Here is a 21,463-nt window from a genome sequence, read left to right as displayed (position 1 = left end):
ATTAATGCAGATTATGTTAGATAGTTATTGATTCAAAGGGGAGATAATTTATAATTATATGTACTTTGGTTCACGTTTATGTTTGTTAGTTTTACAAAGTTATTAAATTTATATATAAATAACTTTATAATTATGAATTAATAAAGATGTGGGTTAAATATCAATGACACAGTAACCCAATGACACAAATGACCAAAAGTTATCCAAGATTATGCTGGTCAATTACAGAGTTCTCTATAAGTGGTGGTCTGAAGGTTTTGACCACCAAAATTTGGCAAAGGACTGACACCAATTTGGTATTTTGCAATATAAATAATAGTTAGGAGCAGCAAATTTTCTTCAAGGACCACCAGGGAAAAAAAGATTTTGAGAACTCTGCCATAATTTGTTTCAAACTCCAAAAGAAAAAAAAACTGTCAATATTTGTGATATTACAATTGCACATCTTAAACTTTTATGAATTTAATAATGGACAACTGTTTATGTTTGTAAAGGACTTAAAGGATGTATGCTTCTAAATTTATGACCTTTTCAAGTGCCAAAAGTAATATTAACTAGTTGGTAATTATTAAGATTGTAGGTCATAAGACCAATTGCAATCCATATATCAAAGGGACACAATTAATTTGTTTTTTATAGCAATCAATGTCACTTTAATTACAGCATTGTTGGAAATTTTCACACATACTGTAAATGAAATATTTTATACCACGATTCAGGATCTCAAGGGTAAATTAAAATCATAAACAAAATAAAGATGGTGTTAGTGGCTCAATAAAAGATTATATATTTGAAATAGTTACTTTTTCTTGAAACACAAAAAGTACATTTACATTTCCTTGAAACACAAAAAGTACATTTACATTTCCTTAAAACACAAAAAGTACATTTACATTTCCTTAAAACACAAAAAGTACATTATACATTTCCTTAATACTTGTTCATATCAGTACCAAAGTAATTATTGTAATTTTTCAGGGAACAATATTAGATAGAATAGACTATAATGTAGAAAATGCCAGTGTACAAGTAGATAAGGGACTACAACAATTACAGAAAGCTGAAAAATATCAAAAGAAAAATAGAAAAATGTTATGTATTGTTATATTAGCAGCTGTTATTATATTATTATTGATTATATTGATAGCTGTCAAAAGATAGCATAAGTTGTCATTTAGAGATTTTAATTAGTTTAATAAAAAAAAGGCTGTGATTAACTTAAAGTTTAAAATGGACTTAAGGAAACATGGGATTGTGCCATTTACTATGCATTCTGTTGGAGCAGAACGTTAGGTTTTACCTCAATTATACTTAATGTCATGTATGATTTTTAAGATATCTTCAATGGTTTCTCTTCAAGCTAGATGTTAAAGGTTGAAGTTTCCTTACATTTATATATAGATGTGTATAGAAGAGTCTGTCAGAGAGTCATCAAAGTTAAAATTTTGAATAATCTAGATAATTAGTATTTTTTAAGTTTATTGAACAATTTACAATAAGACACAGTTGTCTCCATGACTTTATGATGGTGAAACTCTTATCGTTTTCTAACTTTCCGCCATTATCAAATTATCTCATCAATGGTTAAGTTTGCCAGTTGCCAATGTTAGGCAAATTTGATTTTGTGTCATTAGTTGCCTCTATTTTTGTTTTGTCAACTATGGTTCATCTAATTGCAAAACCCCTATTGTTAATCAACAATGCCCTCCAAGTTACTATTTTATCGACCCTAGGGGCTGTCATGCTAATGACAGCTCATCACTTTTTCCTGTTTTCACACCTGTCAGGAGAATATATTGATCAAGTTTGCATGATGACTTCATTATTTAATTTTATTTATTTTGCAGCAAAAGCTATCCACATTTTGAATTTAAAATTACGCAAGTAAAGGGATTTTAAAGTGGTTTTATGATATTTTGTGTCTATGACATTTTATCTGTAGATTATATTATTATTCACTGTGCAATAACTAGTTACTGTGTTCACCACTGTGTATTGTCAATTCATATATTTCTGTGTGCATTTATTATTGCAACTGTTGAACTATGTACAAAAATATGAGAGTTTAGGAAAGACTACATACAAATGATGATATCAAAATTTAGAATGAAAGTTAACTTTACAGTAAGTTAGTAATGTTGTCAATCTAGACATCGAGAGGCCGATGCATAACTTTCAACAATGGACAATAGTCCATACCAGATAACAAGCCCTTAATAGTGCCTCATTTGGTGGTCTTGTGGTAGTGTGTTTGCCTCAAGGCGGGAGGTTGTGGGTTCAAACCCCAACTGGGTCAAACCACAGACTTTAAATTTGGTATTTGTTGCTTTTCTGCTAAGCATGCAACATTAAGGAGTAAGAGAAAAGACTTGTAGGCTTGTCCTGAATATTCATTAAATTTGCCGCTGGATGTTCAACATCCATCATTATCGGCATCTTATAATTAATAGCCAAGAATCTAGACAAATATAGATTTTCGTTAGATTAAGGTGGTACATAACACTACAGGAAGATAACTCTGTAAAAATCAGCTGAACGTTTTAATCACGTTCTATTGTTAAGGAAATATTAAGCTTCTCAATGATCAAAGTTAGTGTTTGTCAAACTGCTATATATCCAATGAAATTTTTCTGATAAAGTGTGTGGTTCAAGTTTTTTGAAATTGTTATATTTTTGTCAAAGGGTCAAAGGAAATATATTGTCAAAATTTTATGAATTAAAATATTAAACGAATCAAATTAATTTTAATCAAGGTGTTTGGTACCACCTTAACAAAGTTAAAACATAAAAGTTATACCTTTGACTGATACATAATTTGTTGATTATTGATTAGGGTTGATGCAATAAATACTGTTAATGACAGCATACACTTGACGACAACTTTGGTTAAATCTGTAAAACATGTCCTTTAAAAACAAGGGGGGGGGGGGGGGATAATTGAGCATTTTTCCGGAAATTTTAACAAAGGTAGAAAATATTAAAACAAACATGTATTCAAGGGAAATGCTAGAGGTTGTAATAATATACTGTTATTTGATTACATTGTATTTGAACATTCACTTTTTTTTTTAAATATTCCATCTTAGAGGGTTTTTGTTATGAAATGTTTTAGGAAAATAGTGGTTATGATGTGGACTGTTACATTATATATATGTAACTCGTGTTATTTTGAAAAATCTTTTTCAAGTCTTATCTTTCATGTGAAATATCAGTAAAATTTGTTGAAAATCAAAGTCTACCAAATTGAAATACGTGATGAAATTCATGATAACATATGAGGTTAATGCCATATCTTGAAAGGTTGGCTCCATATTTGTGGCATTTCGTTTCAGAAAAAAATCTTTAATTTAAATTTGCTATCATCGAAATATAATAGTTCATTCTTTTAGAAAATTCACAATTTAGAATCTGTCAGTTTTCAGTATTTATCAATATTTTAAATGTGTTATATATAAAGTAAAATATAAAAAATAAGGAGATGATTTCAGTATTATTTATATTGATTTTCTGTGCAGTCTGTATGATATTGACTAGAGGAAAGATGTTTTACATAATATGTGTATGTTTAGTTTTTGTTCAATATGTAAAAAGTGAAAAAGTAAGCGGATAGTTACAAAGTTTGTATTGAAAACACTTTTTAAGTATTGTTTATTTCACCATTCCTGTAAGAAATATACACATTCCAAAATAGTCTAGTCAATACTGTCATTATATTAAATGTTGTCATATTGTACAACATTATACATGTAATATGATGTAAAACATGTTGGGATATATATATTACATTAAAACTATGTTGAATAGAAACAAAGTGACATTTCACTGTGATCAAAATTTGTATTTAAAAAAATTTTGAATTGCGTTTCAAAAATTCATTTTTAAATATGAAGACAAGTAGGGGCAGAACAATCAGAATTTTTATAAATGGATGCACATATATCTATTGACTAAATTGCTGTCAAATAAGGTTTAAACAAATAAAATAAAGAGTTCTGGTTTTCGCTGTGTTTAATACATAACAAGGATGAAAAAATGCACAACCTATCTCTTTTGGCATCATGTCAATTCATTATGGAAAACATTCTAATTTTTGTTTAGAAAACTGTAACAATATTATATTAATATATTTCCGTGAAATTTTTAGCTTCTTTGTAAAACCATATCTGTTTTGTTTGTTTGTTCAGCACAGTTCATGATTCGTGTAACTCATTATTGGCAACAAAAAATTGCATTCAATGTAACTACTGTTACAATTTCACAAAATAGTGGTAAAACTTATACTTACATGTGTGTATTATATATACTTTTGTTATGTATACATATCCTGTGTTGTTTAGTGAAATGGTATCTATATAAAAGTAAGGAGATGTGGTATGATTGCCAAATGAGACAATTATCCACCAAAGTTCAAATGAAGTTGATGTAAGCGATTATAGGCAACTGTACAGCCTTGACAATGAGAAAAAACCCATGCCGTAAAGTCAGCTATAAAGGGCCCAACATAAAAAATATATAACAATTCAATTGAGAAAAATATTGACCTAATTTAACAAAACCATTTGTTAAAAAACAAATATGACAGACATGAACCAACGACAACCACTGAACTTCAAGCTCCTGACTTGTTACAGCTGATGTAAAGACCTTATCACTATTTGTCAATCTGTGACACTTGACCTGAGAATTTGCATCATTTGAATTATTGAAGCCATACAACAACCATGTTTCTTTTGGGGTGTCAGACGTATTCTCTTGTGAGTCCAGATTTTATAGGAACATTCTTGAGGTCCAGTAATGGCAGACAAATAGCGATAAGATGTATTGATCTGATGAAGTATTCTTAAATTGTGCAGCAGTATTTTATTTTATGAAAATATAGTAGGGGATGTTGAAAAAAGAGTAAAATTGACAATATCTTATAAATTGAGCATTTTTAAACAAGCATTTTCCTTGTCCAATTAATGATACAAAACATTTACATGTCTACTAAATTACATAAAACTATATAGACATGATAGAGGTAAGTAGAGCCATTATAAGTAATAATGTAAGTTTATGAAATATACGGTAATATATTTTTACTGCTGTGAAAACCTTATGTTAAGATTTTAAAGTCTTTGTTTTCGTAATAGTGGATTATGTGTGACTCTTATCCAGATTGTTGACACAAAGGCTATATATTTACATTTATTATTATCGTTACAATATAAACAACTGATCTCCACTGGAACAGATCATCCCAACCTATCAAAATTATAGAAGGGATCAAGACTAACTACGGTCAATGACAAATAAGAGTAACTCCTATCTGATAGATGCAGGTTCAGCAATCTGATTTTCTCCATACAACAGATTGCCATTAAATTGAAGACTGTCAATCGGACAATCAAACCATATGTACATATATCAAAACCACAGCAAAATGTTTTTTTCTCCTTTTAAGCACTGTTGAAATCCAAATTTGTCATTGCATTTGGAGTTGTTAATCAAAACAGTACTGCCACTCAGTACAAATTTAAACTGTAAAGGTTTTGTACATCTTAAATTTTTAAACTACCTATTTAAATGAATTTTTAATGGGAAGAATTTCTTTTTTGGTTTAATACAAGTTTTTTTGTAAAGATTTGAATGGGTATAGATTGCCCCATCAATTGTGGATGAATTGGTCTGATTTGTATGGAGTAACCACACACATGTCTCTAAATAAAACAAATATTTGTACGAGGCTCAGAAAAAGGTAGAAATGTAAGGCTTGCTAAGCATTCTATCCTGGTTCTAGCGGAGCACAAAACAATTTTATTTTAGAGATAATGTTGGTTATTCCTTTAACTGCAACATTCATAACTAAATCTTTTTGGTGAAAATTGTGAATTTTGGACATGAAGCCGCAATCTAAAGAATTCCTCAAGCCTGTATTCTTTCATAAAGTCATTAAAAAAATCAATATAGAAACATAATGTTCATGTCATAAACAATGCTTATACGGTCAGTAACTGTTTTTTAAAAATATTTATATTTGACTGTGCAAATAGCATGGTTACAATATAAATGACTATATTATGTCTATATCATATAAGAAATAAGTAATACTTAAATATTTTAAATATAAGTTATCAATTAAAATTGAAATAAAGCAAATTATTTTGTTAACAAAAAATGTCTTGTTTTGTGTTATATTTTAGCATAAATGATATGAAACCTATAGAGTGATCTTTGAATCCCTAATTTAGATTTAAAGAGCGAAAAAATATCTGTTGGCGTATACAGAGTGATGAATAATTCGGCGTTTCAGAATCTAATGCATTCTGGGTAGTATTTTCCAAAGTGTACATCAAAATCTTGTGATTGGTTAAAAACCTCCTTAACAATTGACAGTCAACCAATGATGTACCGTTATTAACATTATGTTCATATATTGACATGCAGATTCAGTGAAAATAACACTTCAAAGTACTGTCTTTTCAATAGGGTTTAAAAGACCCCTAACAAGTTTTACCTGCATTGTTAATTTTAGTGTTGCAGCAGCCAGCAGCTAACAAAAAGTAACACAAACCTGCACATTTTAAGGTTGAATATGAATAAAAGGAGATATGTGGTATATGCCAGGGAGACAGCTATCCAAAAACCATACCTTTCAGCTGTATTAGTAGAAAGAGAGAAAAATAATGATTGATTGTGCAATTCTTGTATATTGAAAAGATGTTTGTTTGTTTGCAAAAGAGGTGTGATAAATACTACTTTTTTAGCCTATAGAACAAAATAATAACACAACCTTAGTTAAAAATCTATTAATAAACAACCTTCACAAGACACTAATCAACAAAGATAAATATTTCTTCACTTAGCCATCAGACTTAGCATAGTCTAGGAAAACTATCAAAATATTCTGGTGACATCACTTTAAAATCAAGACACGAGCAACAGCTATTTTGCTAAACCCATTCACCCCCCCCCCCCCCCCCACAATCATGTTACAGCTATTCCTTTATATCCCATATGACCCTCCTTACTTTTTTTGAAAACTCCCAGCTGAACTGTGTTGGCAGCAGGAACTACAATCTTGCAATGCATAGTCCATAAATTCTTTCCAGATGTGTTGTTATGAAAATATGACAACCCTAATGCCCTTCTTGCGATATAAAAATGGGGAAAATGTCAAAAGTAGCCAAAATCAGGTTGGATAGAGAGTCATTTGGTGGCCACTTCATTAATGTATAGGCCGTAGGTATTTAATTGTATCCTAAATGCATCAATATATAGTTCAGAAACACAGGGAGGTATTATATGTCCAGAACAATTCAGGTCTGTAAAAACAGTATACTGTTTTGTCAGAATTATGTAAATACAGACATTTTGTCAGACCTGGATTGCCATAATGTTAACTCAGCAAGACAAGTCGCATTTACTTCCAGTGAACATGGATGGGATGCTGTTACTTTAAGGTAACAATTGAATGACAAAGAAACACTTTTGTCCTAGCTCACCTCTAAAGGTCGTATTAAAATCGAAAAATAGACTGAAAATGACAATTAATTTATTCAGCAGGGTTTGGGTTTCCAACCAACCTGCCTAGCCACCCAAACCCAGATCACCCATACAGTTTTATAATTCAGCATCAGTTAAATTATCAAGAATCAATTTATTTGCATATAATTTTCATGTTTTTGCAAAGGAGAAGGTCTGATTGGGCCACTTTATTTTAATTTGAAAATCAAAAAAGTATTATAAATCTACCAAGTAAATGTGATTTCACATTTCGACATGTCAAGGAAATGTTATATTACAGTATGACATGTCAAGGAAATGTAATATTACAGTATGACATGTCAAGGAATGTAATATTACAGTATTACATGTCAAGGAAACGTCATTTCACATTATGACATGTCCAGGAAATGTAATACCTGGCACAAAATGACATAGCAACAATTTACGGACAATTAGATAAATAGGTCAAAATACTTTGGACGAATTGGAATTATAATTAAACAAACATAAAAAATATTTTTTTAAACTGATTCAAAGGCATGTGACCAAAGTAGTAAATGTTCTTGAGATACAGATATGGAGTAGTGATGTCATATGGCCACGGTCTTATCAGTGTGCAGAATGATTTAGATTACTAGTACTGCGTGTATACGTTTGAAATGTATTCTTTAGTCCTGTTCATAATTGTGGGTAAGTACTTTATTTTCTAGATTAAAATTAATAATGAGTTGTCTCGACGGCGACGACTTTCCCTGAAAGCGATGTAGGTTTTGGTATGCTGCTTCTTGTGCAAAACATATTTGAGAAGATCAAAGAAAAGAAGTAGAAATCCGTGTTCTAGTTCATAGAAGAATCATGGTAGGAAGGATTTTAGGCATAGGGTATATATCAGGTTTTTACATTTTTTATCTCTTTTTCTGCTGAATGAATCCCATATTTCTTTTGGTAGATTTGCATTTACCATACAAATAATAGGTCAACTATGTTAGGTTGTACGGTTTACATACTCGTCTAACAATTAACCGCTAACCTTGACCTCATTTTCATGGTGTTCAGTTTTAGGAGATTTGAGTTTTCTATAATTGAAAAAAAAACACCTATTATTCTGGTTTCAGTGCATATGCTTCTTAAAGAACTATGTACGCTCAGAGCAAACAGTTTAGAAAGACAAAATATTAAAAGTTTGACAGCAGAAAACAAAATGGTTTAAAAAGAACAAATCAAATAGTATAAAGTTCACTTTGACTGAGGGCGTCTCAACCTTACATTATTATATGAACTGGAAATATACAAACAAGATTAAGATGAATCATTCAAATCACGACGCTACGGAACAGTTGGTTACTGAGCGAATTGTTTCGGAATAACCATCATCAGGTACCGTGGACAGAAAAAAAAATGGAAAGCCAAAATATTTGGTTTTCTCGTTTGAATTGATTTACTTTTTGTCTCAGTTTATGAGTTACTGTATTCAATTCAATTCAAAGTTTGATTTAAAGTCGATATTCAATAAACACAAGCTGGTGAGCTTTTCAAATCGACTGAATAGCAAAATATATACACACAAATACAAAAGTCATGAAATCAACACAATTTAAACATACAGTACATGGTAGGATACCAGAGATGAGCATATTCTGCTAAATAAAGAATATCTTAAAAAATAGCATACGTTAGAATGATAAGCACAACAGATTATAGCCACTAAAAAAGCTAAACAAATCAAACAGTCAAACAAAATTAAAAATTATAAAAGCACTATATGCATGCACTGCATTGGCATGAGCTGTTATTTGGATCCCATGTTTGTACCAATTTTTTGAATTGGTCAAAAGATGTTTCCATTCGACAATGGTTAGGCAGCTCATTCCAGATTTGTGCAGCATTATAGCGAAACGATCTCAAACCATACCTGTTAGTTCTGACTCTCGGGAGTACTGTACGGTATGAGTTTTGGTTATTGTTGAAGGCCGCACGTTGATCTATAGTTGCTTTCACCCACGTCATTTGTTCTCTGGTGGAGAGTTGTCTAATCAATCATACCAATCTCTTATTTAAATAATATGTACGAATTTTCAAGTTGATATGACTTCAACTTCGTGGTAAACTACCTTCACCAAAATCTTTTACCTGACAAGGAACGGACGAACAGGTGGGAGTACAAACAAAACATAATTATGTCCTCCCTATATATAGCTAACTATCGTAGGCGGAGCATAAAAATAAAATATTTTTTTTCAAAATTTACTATAGATATTGCATTCACCTCGTGTTCGTTCTAATCTTACTGGACATGCTGTAGAATTCAACACTGAATTCAGATTGTCTGTATATTTATTTCCAGGGTATGTAAGTGGAGCTACTTCACAATCGTGTCATCAAGGATGGACATACTTTCAAAAGTCTTGCTACTATTTTAGCGACATTACGATAGACTGGATAAACGCGGGAGTATGTTGTTTAGAAATATATCCATTGTTGAAAAGCTTTGTTTGAAGTTAACCAATCACTTACGGATTTGTTTCAAAATGCAAACGGCATATTCGTTATTAAAACATACGAAAGATTTCCAAGGCGATGAACTTATTAGATTTAACAAAAATTCAGTAAGATTCCTCTCATAGCCAACCATTCCATTTCTGAAATTCTCTGCTGAGTGATGAATTTAGAAATTTTTAGGAAATTAGGGTTCCAACTCTCTCAGGCAAAGCTGACCTTATATGGGTTTGGTGATTCTCCTTATATCCCATTTAGTCATATAGCTCCTGACGTGTACAATTACGATGCATACATATATATATATATATATATGCTTTCAAATTTGAGAGTTTGAGTTTTCCTGGGTGAAGGTAAATTCAAAAGAACGCGTTGTACTTACTAATTTTATACAGTGTTATTTTCATGTTTACACATCATATACTCATTTGTTAATTAATGCCTTTTGTTATTTTTGTGTCGAGGTGTTGCTATTTCACTGATATATACAATTAACCATATTTTTGGTATATTAAATAGTCCAGAATAACACTACTAATTAGAAATAACAATTAAGTGTTAAGGTCAGATACCGTAAAGAATCAACAAATATAACAAAAACTATTATTATAACAACATAAGGTATTTTCCATGCAACTCGAAAATTATAGAAACTTCTCAATAAGAATACGCTATCGTGCCGTTGATATTTCAAATAAATGTGTGAACTTTATTTTCAGGCTTTTTGTCAGGTTCATCATTCTGAACTTTCTGCAATAGAAACGCAAGCTGAGAACGCATACATAGAGAGTGAAGTGAAAAACAGAACAGGTATACAGTGTATGATTAGCTATAAATCTTAGCGAGTCAAAACAATCCATAACGATGAACTATACCACTATATAACAAGAATGTGTCCATAGTACACGGATGCCCCACTCGCACTATTATTTTCTATGTTCAGTGGACCGTGAAATTGGGGGTCAAAAAACTAATTTGGCATTAAAATTAGAAAGATCATATCATAGGGAACATGTGTACTAAGTTTCTTGTTGATTGGACTTCAACTTCATCAAAAACTACCGTGACCAAAAACTTTAACCTAAAGCGGGACAGACGGACGAACGAACGGACGGACGAACGGACGCACAGACCGAACAATACCCCTAGGTGGGGCATACAAATAAGATGCATGTGCAATGATCTAAGATCACTATATTACATTCTCGCAATGTTTGCATGAAAGAATTGCAAACTGAAATATTTTCACAAACAAAACATCGATATTCATTTGATTGAACACTTTATTATCCTCGCTTCATTGTTGTTTTAGTGAGAAAATTGCAAAATGTACTTGAAAACGGTCATTCTGTATATGTATTTTCACCATGTGACTTAGTTCACTCTTGTAATAATGATACCCATGACTTGATAGAGTGTCAATTATTTGGAACAATACAGAGTTTTCCTATACCAATAGCATTAAATGACGGATTTTTAAATTTTTCAAACTATTATACAAAAAAAAAAACCAAATTCAGTAAGAGATCTTTTTAAGCTATGGATGAATCTGCTCTGAAAAAAGTATTTTTTTGTTGTTGTTTTGAATATATTGAAAGGGAAATTAAGTGAGTCTGGCGTTATAAGACATTAACCTTTTGCGTTTGACTCATTTGTACTTGTTTTGAACTGTTCCACTTTTTCTTAATATAGACAAGAAATTTTATACTAGTATCAAGATATGCAACTTCCTTAGTGAAGAGGTTCAGCGAGAGAGAAAAAAATGAGTAAATTGCAGTTTCACAAAGTCAATCTGATTAAAATACAATCCAATCTTTGCTTACAATGATCTGAAAACTCTGCGTTCTACTTTATGTTTTAAACACTTTCCGGTATCCTCTGGTTTTTTCGGATTAATACACACCTTCAAATATTTAAAGGCTGAAATTTAATTGGCTGATGTAATAATTACCAGAACAGAAAGTTAAACGGAGAGATGTCATATCCTTGTAAGCAAAGCTTGAACACAGGAGCTGTATTTGAATTAGATTGGCATTACCAACCATAATTGATACGAAAAGCTGGTCAGCAGAGCAAAAACAAAACTTCTTTGTCGTGTATCATCAAATCAAAGGCATAAATTGATAGTTTATAGCTGCTTCAATAAGGATATATAATTCATACTACCATATTACAAACTGCATCGTGTGCAATTTGTGAAGGTTTTTTTGTTGTTTACAGCGAAGAAAAGTATTGTAGCTACCGCAACTAAATACTTTTGAGTTTTAATTAATATATGATAATATTGTATAATGATTACCAGAATGATTCAGTCGTTATATTTCGCAGCTGTAAGATGGCTACATTAACCTCCCGAGTGGGAGAGTCGATCAAGGGGAGGGACTGAATTATTGGGGTTAGTGTACTATTCTTATTGTAGTAAAATTCTGTAACTCGTCTTTCTTGTATAAAAATCTGATACAGGACATTACAATTGTTTTGCATTATCGTTCGTATTACTAAGATATGAAGTATAAATACTTAGTATATAAAATTTATTTTTATAAAAATGCAGTTTTGGGGATATTCACAAGTTACCTTACACTGCCAATAACTATGCTTTATTTGTCACAAATCCAGGTGGATATTGGCTTGGAGGAAATGATTCTGTGACAGAAGGAGTATGGGAATGGACATCAACTGACGAAGTTTTTGATTATTCTAACTTTGCACCAGGAGAACCAAATGATGTTAATGGAGGAGAAGACTGCTTGATGACGAGTAGTGTTCTCAATGGTAAATGGAATGATGGAATTTGCTCTGCCAATTTACAATTCATCTGCGAAAGAATGTAGGTTACACACATGATATATTTATAACGTTATATATCAGCGATTCAAATTAGAATGTTTGTTCTTAATGAGAGCTATTGTTAATATACTGGTTATATGTCTTTACTCAAGAAAGAACCCATAAGAAACAGCTAAAAATACTCGCCAGTCATGGACATTTCAGTGAAATTTACGATCAATTTCAATCGCAACATATCTCATAACCCGAATAATCTAGTCGTTATATTCCGCTCACTACAATCCCTACATTAACTTTAGGATACTGACCGTCAGAGGACACTGAATTATTCGAGATAAACGGATATTTATGGTAAAAAGAGACCGTGATTAAATGCATCGTAAACAAGAACGGTTCCATAAATGGTTCATTGGTATATGTACAAAACAATAATAACACTTTTGAGCTAATCTAGCCTTAAAGGCCATGTGAACGTTTGCCATTAATTGGCATCCGTTGGCGTTGTCCGTCCGTCCGACGTCGTAAACTTTAAAAAATATCTTCTCCGAGCTCTGACACTACTGAGCCAAATGTTACCAAACGTTACCTGAATGTTCCCTAGTATAGTTTTAAAATTGCATCCCGGGATTTGAACCATCACCAATTTTTGATGTTGCTAAAATAGAACATAGGGTTAAAATGCAGTTTTTGACTAACAACTCAAAAACTAAAGCCGTTAGAGCAAATCTGACATGAATAAAACTTATCAGCAGGTCAAGGTATTTCAGAAAAAAACGGAAAACCAATTTTGGAGTTATTGCCACTGAAGTGTCAGTCTTTATTAAATTTCAAAGTTTTTGGCTTAAGTTATACCTCAAAAACTAAAAACGTTAGAGCAAATCTGACATAGGAAGAAAATGACCAGGAGGTCAATGTCTATCAAAAAAATCGGGCAACCCATTTTGGAAATGTCATTTTTTTTTGCACATTTTGGAGTTTTGGGACATTATCTTGAAAACTAAAACGATAGAGAGATATTCTAAAGGTAAATATGACCAGAACAATAAGATCTACAAATAAGTCAATATGGCAAAATAAAGCCTACAAATAAGTCAACTAGGCCGAAATTGTAAACTGCCTGCGTATACGAGTTGTTGCCCTTGAAAGATTGTTTTATCCATTTTTTTTTCATTTTTTGCAGAAACCATTAAAGATAGAAAGAAATTGTAACTAGCAAGCAAAAATGCTAAACACAATAAGATCTACAAATAAGTCAACATGGCCTAAATTGTCAACTAACTACTTTTTTCAGTTATTGTCCCTGGATGGCCAGTAGAAACAATGATAGATAGAGAACAACAATATATAGCAAAAATGTTCAGCGAAATAAGATCTACAAATAAGTCAACATGGAGTTATTGCCCGTGAAAGATGGTTTTTATCCACTTTTTTTCATTATCTGCAGAAACCATTAAAGATTGTGAATATTCATCGCAATAAGATCTACATATCAGTCATCATGACCAAAATTGTCCACTGATTCCTTATAGAAGTTATTTTGCCTGAATGATGATTTTTGGACTCTTGGAAGCCTCTTGTTGTAAATAAAATGTGCTATCTTATAATGAATCGTATGTGACAAAACTACAGATTAAAAACATCAAGAAATTGAAACATTGAGATTTTCTCTATTTGTTGCATGTTTATCATTTTAAATCAATTTAAAAAAAAATAATAATTTCTTGATCTGACAGCTCATGCCAGTGTTTTGCCAGCAAACCAGTTAATCTGGTTGAACATCATGTTCTTTGTCTTTTGCTTTGTTTTTAGCATAGAAACTTTATGTTTTAAACTTATATTGCCTTTGCTATTTTTTTCTTTTCTTATTTTAGTTATATAACTAATATCTATGTGTTTTTTATGTTTACTATAGCTTTTGTATTTGTATGTGCATGCTTTAATAAATATGTGTGTTTAAACTGCTTGATTAAACTTTTGTGTTTTATGTAAGCATAATGTGAACTTTCGCTTTCTGTGTTTAATTGTGTGAGGCATATTTTGTTATGTATTGTTTGATGTGCTTTTTGTTTTGTCGGTTTTAAAAGCTCCCAAGAGCTTATGTTTGCAAATTGTCTTTTATATACCGACTATAAATAAAGTATATGTCTTACCGTATGTCTTATGGTGTTTTTTTGTTTGTTATTAAAACGTATATATTCTGTATTTCAGGAAAGAAGGACCAGTCATTGGATAGATTGTTGTAATTATTGATTTTTTTAAGTAAAATTCATTTAAAAATTATGTCTAGTGTATACATTTGTTGAATAATTCAAACTTAATTCAATATGTGATTTTACTTCTTTTTTTAAAGTTTAATTGAATTGTCTGAATTAACCTTTACAAGAAACGGACAAAACTATAAAAAAAAAATGGGTAGAAAAAAACCCTTAAAGATTAAGAAAGAACAAATTAAAAGCAAACTGAAGTAAGAAATAACGTATGTAAGAAAAATTCCATCGGGTACCGCGACTCGAAACAAAAAGTTGAGAAAGCCAAAAGTTTGACATAGTTTGAGCGAATAAAATCCAGAGGGTACTAAAGAGAACAGCATAAATCGTCAATTTTTCCCGAGGGAGTTCCATTATCAGGTCTAGTACAATAACCTAATTTATGAATTGTCAGTAAAAATGCTTTTCTATATATTAAATAACAAAAGTTCTGTAAAAGATATATACATATAAAATGAAATGTTCTTTCCATTTCAATCTTAATTGACAAGGATTGTCAATTTTCGTACCGAAGGTCGGTGGTTCTTTCTGGGCACTGCGGCCAACTCTACCAATAAAAACTAACCGCCATGAAATTGAACAATATTGCTGAAAGTTGCGTTTAAGACCAATCAATCAATCAATCAATCAATCAATCAATCTTTCCATTTGTCAAATTTTCAAAAGGTGCTTAACAGTCCTAAGAAAAACACATTTTCCAGAAATCTACCATTTTTTTAAACAAAGTTTTCGAGCACAATGGTTCTTTCAAAGGAAAGTTTCAATATATCTGTTCAGATTTAACGACTTTCAAGGTTCACGACATCCAACTTGGTCAAATCTTCATGGAATTTCATGAAATTTGGACAGAAGGTTGTTTATGACCAAAATACAGAGCAAAATTTTGAAAATATTTATTTTCATTTTCCTGTATTTAACTGATAAATGGACTTAGTTTTTTACCGTTAACATTCAAATTTAGTCTGGAGTTAAGTTTGTTACACATCAATTACTTTATCAATAGATATAAGAAGATGTGGTATGAGTGCCAATGAGACAACTCTCCATCCAAGTCGCAACTTGTAAAAGTAAACCATTATAGGTCAAAGTACGGCCTTCAACACGGAGCCTTGGCTCACACCGAACAGCAAGCTATAAAGGGCCCCAAAAATGACTAGTGTAAAACCAGTCAAAAGGGAAACCAACGGTCTAATCTATATAAAAAACGAGAAACGAGAAACACTTATGAACCACATCAACAAACGACAACCACTGAACATCAGGTTCCTGACTTAGGACAGGTGCAAACAAATGCAGCGGATTTAAACGTTTTAAAAGGCACCAACCATCATCCTACCTGAAACAATAGTGTAACATCACAACATAGAAAGACACTTTAAAATATCAATTGAAATGGCTTAGCTCAATCAAAAGACATATTAACAAAAACAAATGAACATACACTGAACGAATAAATTTGATCTATGACACAATGTAAATACAAAATTAATAAAACAAGGGGGTTAGATGTAAAACAATATCAGAAAGACAACCATAACATTGGACAAAATGCCGCCAAATAAAATAACGTACACAGGTAAATAAAAATAATTTTGTTGTAAGGGAGCTACCATTTGTTTTTTATGGGGGGGTAGGATGAAAAATTGTGTCCTGCATTTTCTTTTAGTTGTAATCTCGGTCCTGCCTTTTTATTTTTCACTTTATTCGGCCCTGCCTTTTTTTATTAGTTTATCCTGACTTTTTATACATAATTTGTCATCCTGCCTTTTTTTTTTTGCCAAGTTGCTCATCCTACTTTTTTTTTACTCAAAACTTCTGTCCTGCCTTTTTTCAAATTTCATCCTAGCCCCCACCCCATAAAAATCATATGGTAGCTCCATAAGGTATACATGGAGTACGGAAATAATTTTTACAAAATAAATAATTTTGTTGTTCCTAGTACGAGAACAAAAGTGAAAATTTATCGTCATACTAAACATTTATCAAAGGTGGTATATATTAAAAATAGTGAGACTAGATATAACACTGAATAAGTAAACATTAAATAACAAAAACACATTACAAATTGTATCAACAGGTCATATTAACACGAAAGTACCTCCATAGGATTTTATGAAACTTTGGCAGAAGCTTTTTGATTATTTAGTGATTATGTCTGAAGCAAACTTTGAAAACATATTTTTTACATTTTTAGTATGTTTCTCATAGATGGACTTAGTTTTACAGTTAACATTTACATAAATTGTTTTTACATGATAAATTTGTAAACCTTCATGGATTGTTATGAAACTTGGACATAAGCTAATCTTTAAGACCAAGAAATAGCATCTAAAGAAAAATTCAGTATTTTGCAACGACAGCAGCAATCGCAGGCAAGACTTGGGGTTCCGCGGAGCCCTTTACAAATTTTTAGATTAGGTCGTCTCGATTATTATATACGGTCTTTTCGATTTCTTTGCATTTATGTTCGAATAAGATCCGTTTGAATTTGACTTATTATAAATTAATGCTGCACATCGTTCGGTTTCTTTGGTATTTTATCTTGAACATGTAAACTCGTACATATCACAGAGAGGATTCGCATGTTTCTTTGACATACTAGCATACAACCAGAACTAAAATAAATTAGGGTTGTCCGTTTGGATTCTGTTCTTTATAGAAACACTTTAAACTAATTTACATAAAACTCATATAGCCTGCTTTTCTCTTCGTTAGTTATACATGTATTCAGAGGAAAATAATATTGTTATATTTTCATTATTACTATTTACCCGAACTTTTTCTTGCCTACTTTTAACCAGTAATAACGTCCTTGCAAGGAACGTACAAAACAATGAAGTGTTTTAGTTTGAAGGGTGATATTTCATGTCATCAATTCTTTTACTGATGATGTCAGATATATAATATTATATATAGATAACACGACAATCAAAATAAATTAGACATATTCAATCTGAATTTGTTTATAAGGTTATGTGCATGGAGACAATAATCCATCAAAGGCCAAAGGACAAGGACGTAATCAATTTAAATCAATTTAAATAGCCCCTTACAATATGAAATGACGTGAGACGAGTTATGTAATATACAAAGATCAACTATATTTTTTTGTAATAATGTATACAGTGGGTGTATTACTATTGTTCACTATTACAAAAAGACAAATTAACCTTCAAATTTGACAATGTTCGGGTATGTTCCGTAAACAGCTGGATGTGTATTTATTTCTAAAGGATTTTTACAAAATATACAAATTATTGAAATCCCCGGCTATACCATTCCATACAATCTTGCATTTTCTTCTCCTCCGTTAGTGCATTTTATCAACAACCAGTTGCTTAAGGTAAATGTAAATTTGTCGCATCCTGTCTTTTTTAAGTAGGTTTCTTATCAATTTTTGGATAAAAAAAATATATATATAATATATTTATGACACCATACCGTGTTTGTACAATCTGCTAGCATATTTTATTCACCACAAATATCACATTCTCCAAACGGGAAAAAAGTGCTCCGATGATCTGAATCGGACTTCATATAATTGGTTGAAATGATACATTTTATCTGTAAATTTCTAGTCCAAAGATTAAGTTAATTTCTAAAACTAAGGTTAAATTTGTAAGTCTAGGACATAGTTGACCTTTGACAGTTTTTCGTCGAGCCTGCGACTTCTGTCGCAGAAAGCTCGACAAAGGGATAGTGATCCGGCGGCGTTAACTAACAACTTATAAGCTTTATATTTTAGAAGGTGGAAGACCTTGATGCTTCATACTTTGTATATAGATGCGATATGAAGTTTCCGTCTGTCATATGTCCATCGTCCTTGGCCTCATTTTCATGATTTAGTGACTACTTGAAAAAAAAGTTAAATTTTTCAGTGGTTAAAGTTAAGTTTTTGTGTTTTGGTCTTTTTTCTAATACTTTATGCAATAGGTCAACTATATTTGGTGTATGGAAATATTTTACGATGTACATGTCAGTCTGGTAGGTTTTATTTGACCTTGACCTCATTTTCACCGTTCACTGCTCAGTGTTTAGTTTTTATGTTTTGGTCTGTTTTTCTTAAACTGTAAGCAATAGGTCAGCTATATTTAATGTATGGAATTATTGTAAGGTGTATACGTCTGTCTGCAGGTATCATCTGACCTTTACCTCATTTTTTCATGGTTCATTGGTCAATGTTAAGTTTTCGTGGTTAAATTAGCTTCTAGATACTTCAAGCAATATGTCAACTATTTTTAATGCATAGATTGATTGTAAGGTGTACATGTCTGTCTGGCATGGGTCATCTGACATTGACCTCATTTTCATGGTTCATTGTTCAATGTCAAGTTTTCCTGGTTAAGTTCGCTTCTAAGAAACTATAAGCAATAGGTCAACTATATTTGGTGTATGGAATGATTTTAAAGTGAACATGTATTTCTGGTTTTGTTTATCTGACCATGGCCTCATTTTCTTGGATCATGTTAAGTTTATGTGATACTTGTAAAGCTTTATATTTAGGACTATCAACATAAAATCAATGGTCAGTAAAGCAGGCGAGACATTTCAGCGTGTGCACTCTTGTGTTGATCTGTTTAGGCACTTTTGATCTCAAATGTTTTATATTTTGGCTTGCCGAACTTTTGGTATCGAGTGATAAAAGTTATATCAGACACTGGTATCATGCGTTCTTTTACAACACTTTTGCAGAACTTTTAATGGATTTGTTCAACATTTTTCAAAAAGTTTTTACCCTAAGACTTCAGAACTTGGCGATGTATTGGTTCTATAATAGAATCAAATAGTTTTAGAATAATATCAGCAGGTAGAGACTTCATATAAGCATAGGCACAGTAAAGCCTTTATTGCTTGTTTTTGTCTTGTCGCGATATAGTATTCATTTTCACATGTTTTTTTTGTAATTTAAAACATTTACACATTGGACATACAAAAATTAATGTTTTTCGGTGTCTAATGGTTTTTGTTAGTATGAAAAATTAATAATGGTTGATTTCCTTGATAGTAAGTTTAGTAACTACCAAGAGATCTATTCTGACTTTTAATGTAATGTTTATAGACTCTTTATAATCAGAGATTTGTGATTTTCTTGGAAAGATTTAATTTTGGAATTTTATGTGCTGATTTATGACATACTTATCCGAAATAGATATGTCAAGTACAAACGAGAAAAATCATCTATTTAGTATCTTTTAGCATCATTTTACCGGATTCCCCTACAGCAGATACAACTGGATATCATATGTTCCCGATTGCCATTCAAATCAATTGGTTTTGCTGTCGTGTACAGCAGATGCAATTATAAAATAGTTTAGTTTAAACATATTTTATTTGCATAAACACAAATTGGATGAGACACAAGTCAAACAGACTTATGAAGTCTTCTCCATTTAACTTATTTCACATTCTAATATGACGTGCTTCTTTCGCTTTGTGAATAAACCCATGCTCTAAATCCAATAAAATTCGTTTGCACATGCTTATATTGACTACTGCAGATAATGAATTTTAGCAAATTGGCATGCATTTAATATATTTCATTAACTTAAAACACTTCCAAAGTCTTAAATGATGCACATGTTGTTACTAATTCATTTATCGTGACTGTAATGTGTTGCAATCAGAAATTTGACACATTTGACCTAGATACGACAACCGTTGGCTGTTCAAAACTCCCCCTCTGAAAAATCACATTGCCTGTCGTTTGCTTGTTTACAAACAAAAAAAGGGAGATTTTCATGGAAGAGCCTATACAAACACTCTACACTTATACATATCGGACATAGAAATCACCTTCATTGTCCTAATCAGAATCGAAATAATTGATGCAAGCTATACTTTATTGTAGTTTTAACATGGGTAGGCATTATATTCGTGTTATTTTAGCCCTCACTATCGCTCGGGCAAAAAATAATCACGAATATAATGCCTACCCATGTTTAAACTCCAATAAAGTATAGCTTGTATTAATTATTTCTTAAATACAATATATAAGAGCATGCATACAGTACATATTATTTCTTCATTTTTATGAATTGGACAGAAAATTTAAGTGGCACAATAGAACAACAACAAAATAGAACACGAAAAACAACAAGGAAATAATTAATTTAAAACAAAGGAAAAAAAAAACACTAAACAAAACAAAACAAAACAAAAAAAAAAACAACTGAACTAAGATGGTGATGTGTGTGTGGTCATTTTTTACTATCTAAAGAATAAGAAATCTATTCGACCCTCTAATGAACTCAAATATATGTTTAAAGATATTTTCATTATGCTCCTGAGTAAGTTTACAACTACCAGAGGTTACTAGTAATACATGTTGTAGTTCTATATTTAATGGGCAGTTATTTGGGAGCCACCTAAGATTTTATAAAAGCTTACTTCGTTTTTCTGAATATAATATACATTTTAAAAAA

General features: G+C 31.3%; 1 protein-coding gene across 1 annotated transcript in view; it reads left to right on the top strand.

Annotated features, from left to right (window-relative positions):
• Positions 1-6,155, top strand: part of LOC127701686 (syntaxin-16-like) — a 31,259-nt gene extending 25,104 nt beyond the window's left edge. The window contains exon 8 of the mRNA XM_052205684.1: positions 979-6,155. Coding sequence (XP_052061644.1) covers positions 979-1,161 — 183 coding nt within the window. The 3' untranslated portion in view covers positions 1,162-6,155. The remainder of the gene's footprint in view (positions 1-978) is intronic.
• Positions 6,156-21,463: the final 15,308 nt, after the last annotated feature.

The sequence above is a fragment of the Mytilus californianus genome, unplaced genomic scaffold, assembly GCF_021869535.1.
Source record: "Mytilus californianus isolate M0D057914Y unplaced genomic scaffold, xbMytCali1.0.p SCAF_5, whole genome shotgun sequence".
Classification (NCBI taxonomy): domain Eukaryota; kingdom Metazoa; phylum Mollusca; class Bivalvia; order Mytilida; family Mytilidae; genus Mytilus; species Mytilus californianus.
The sequence above is the reverse complement of the archived record's forward strand: the minus strand, read 5'-3'. Positions and strand labels throughout refer to the sequence as shown.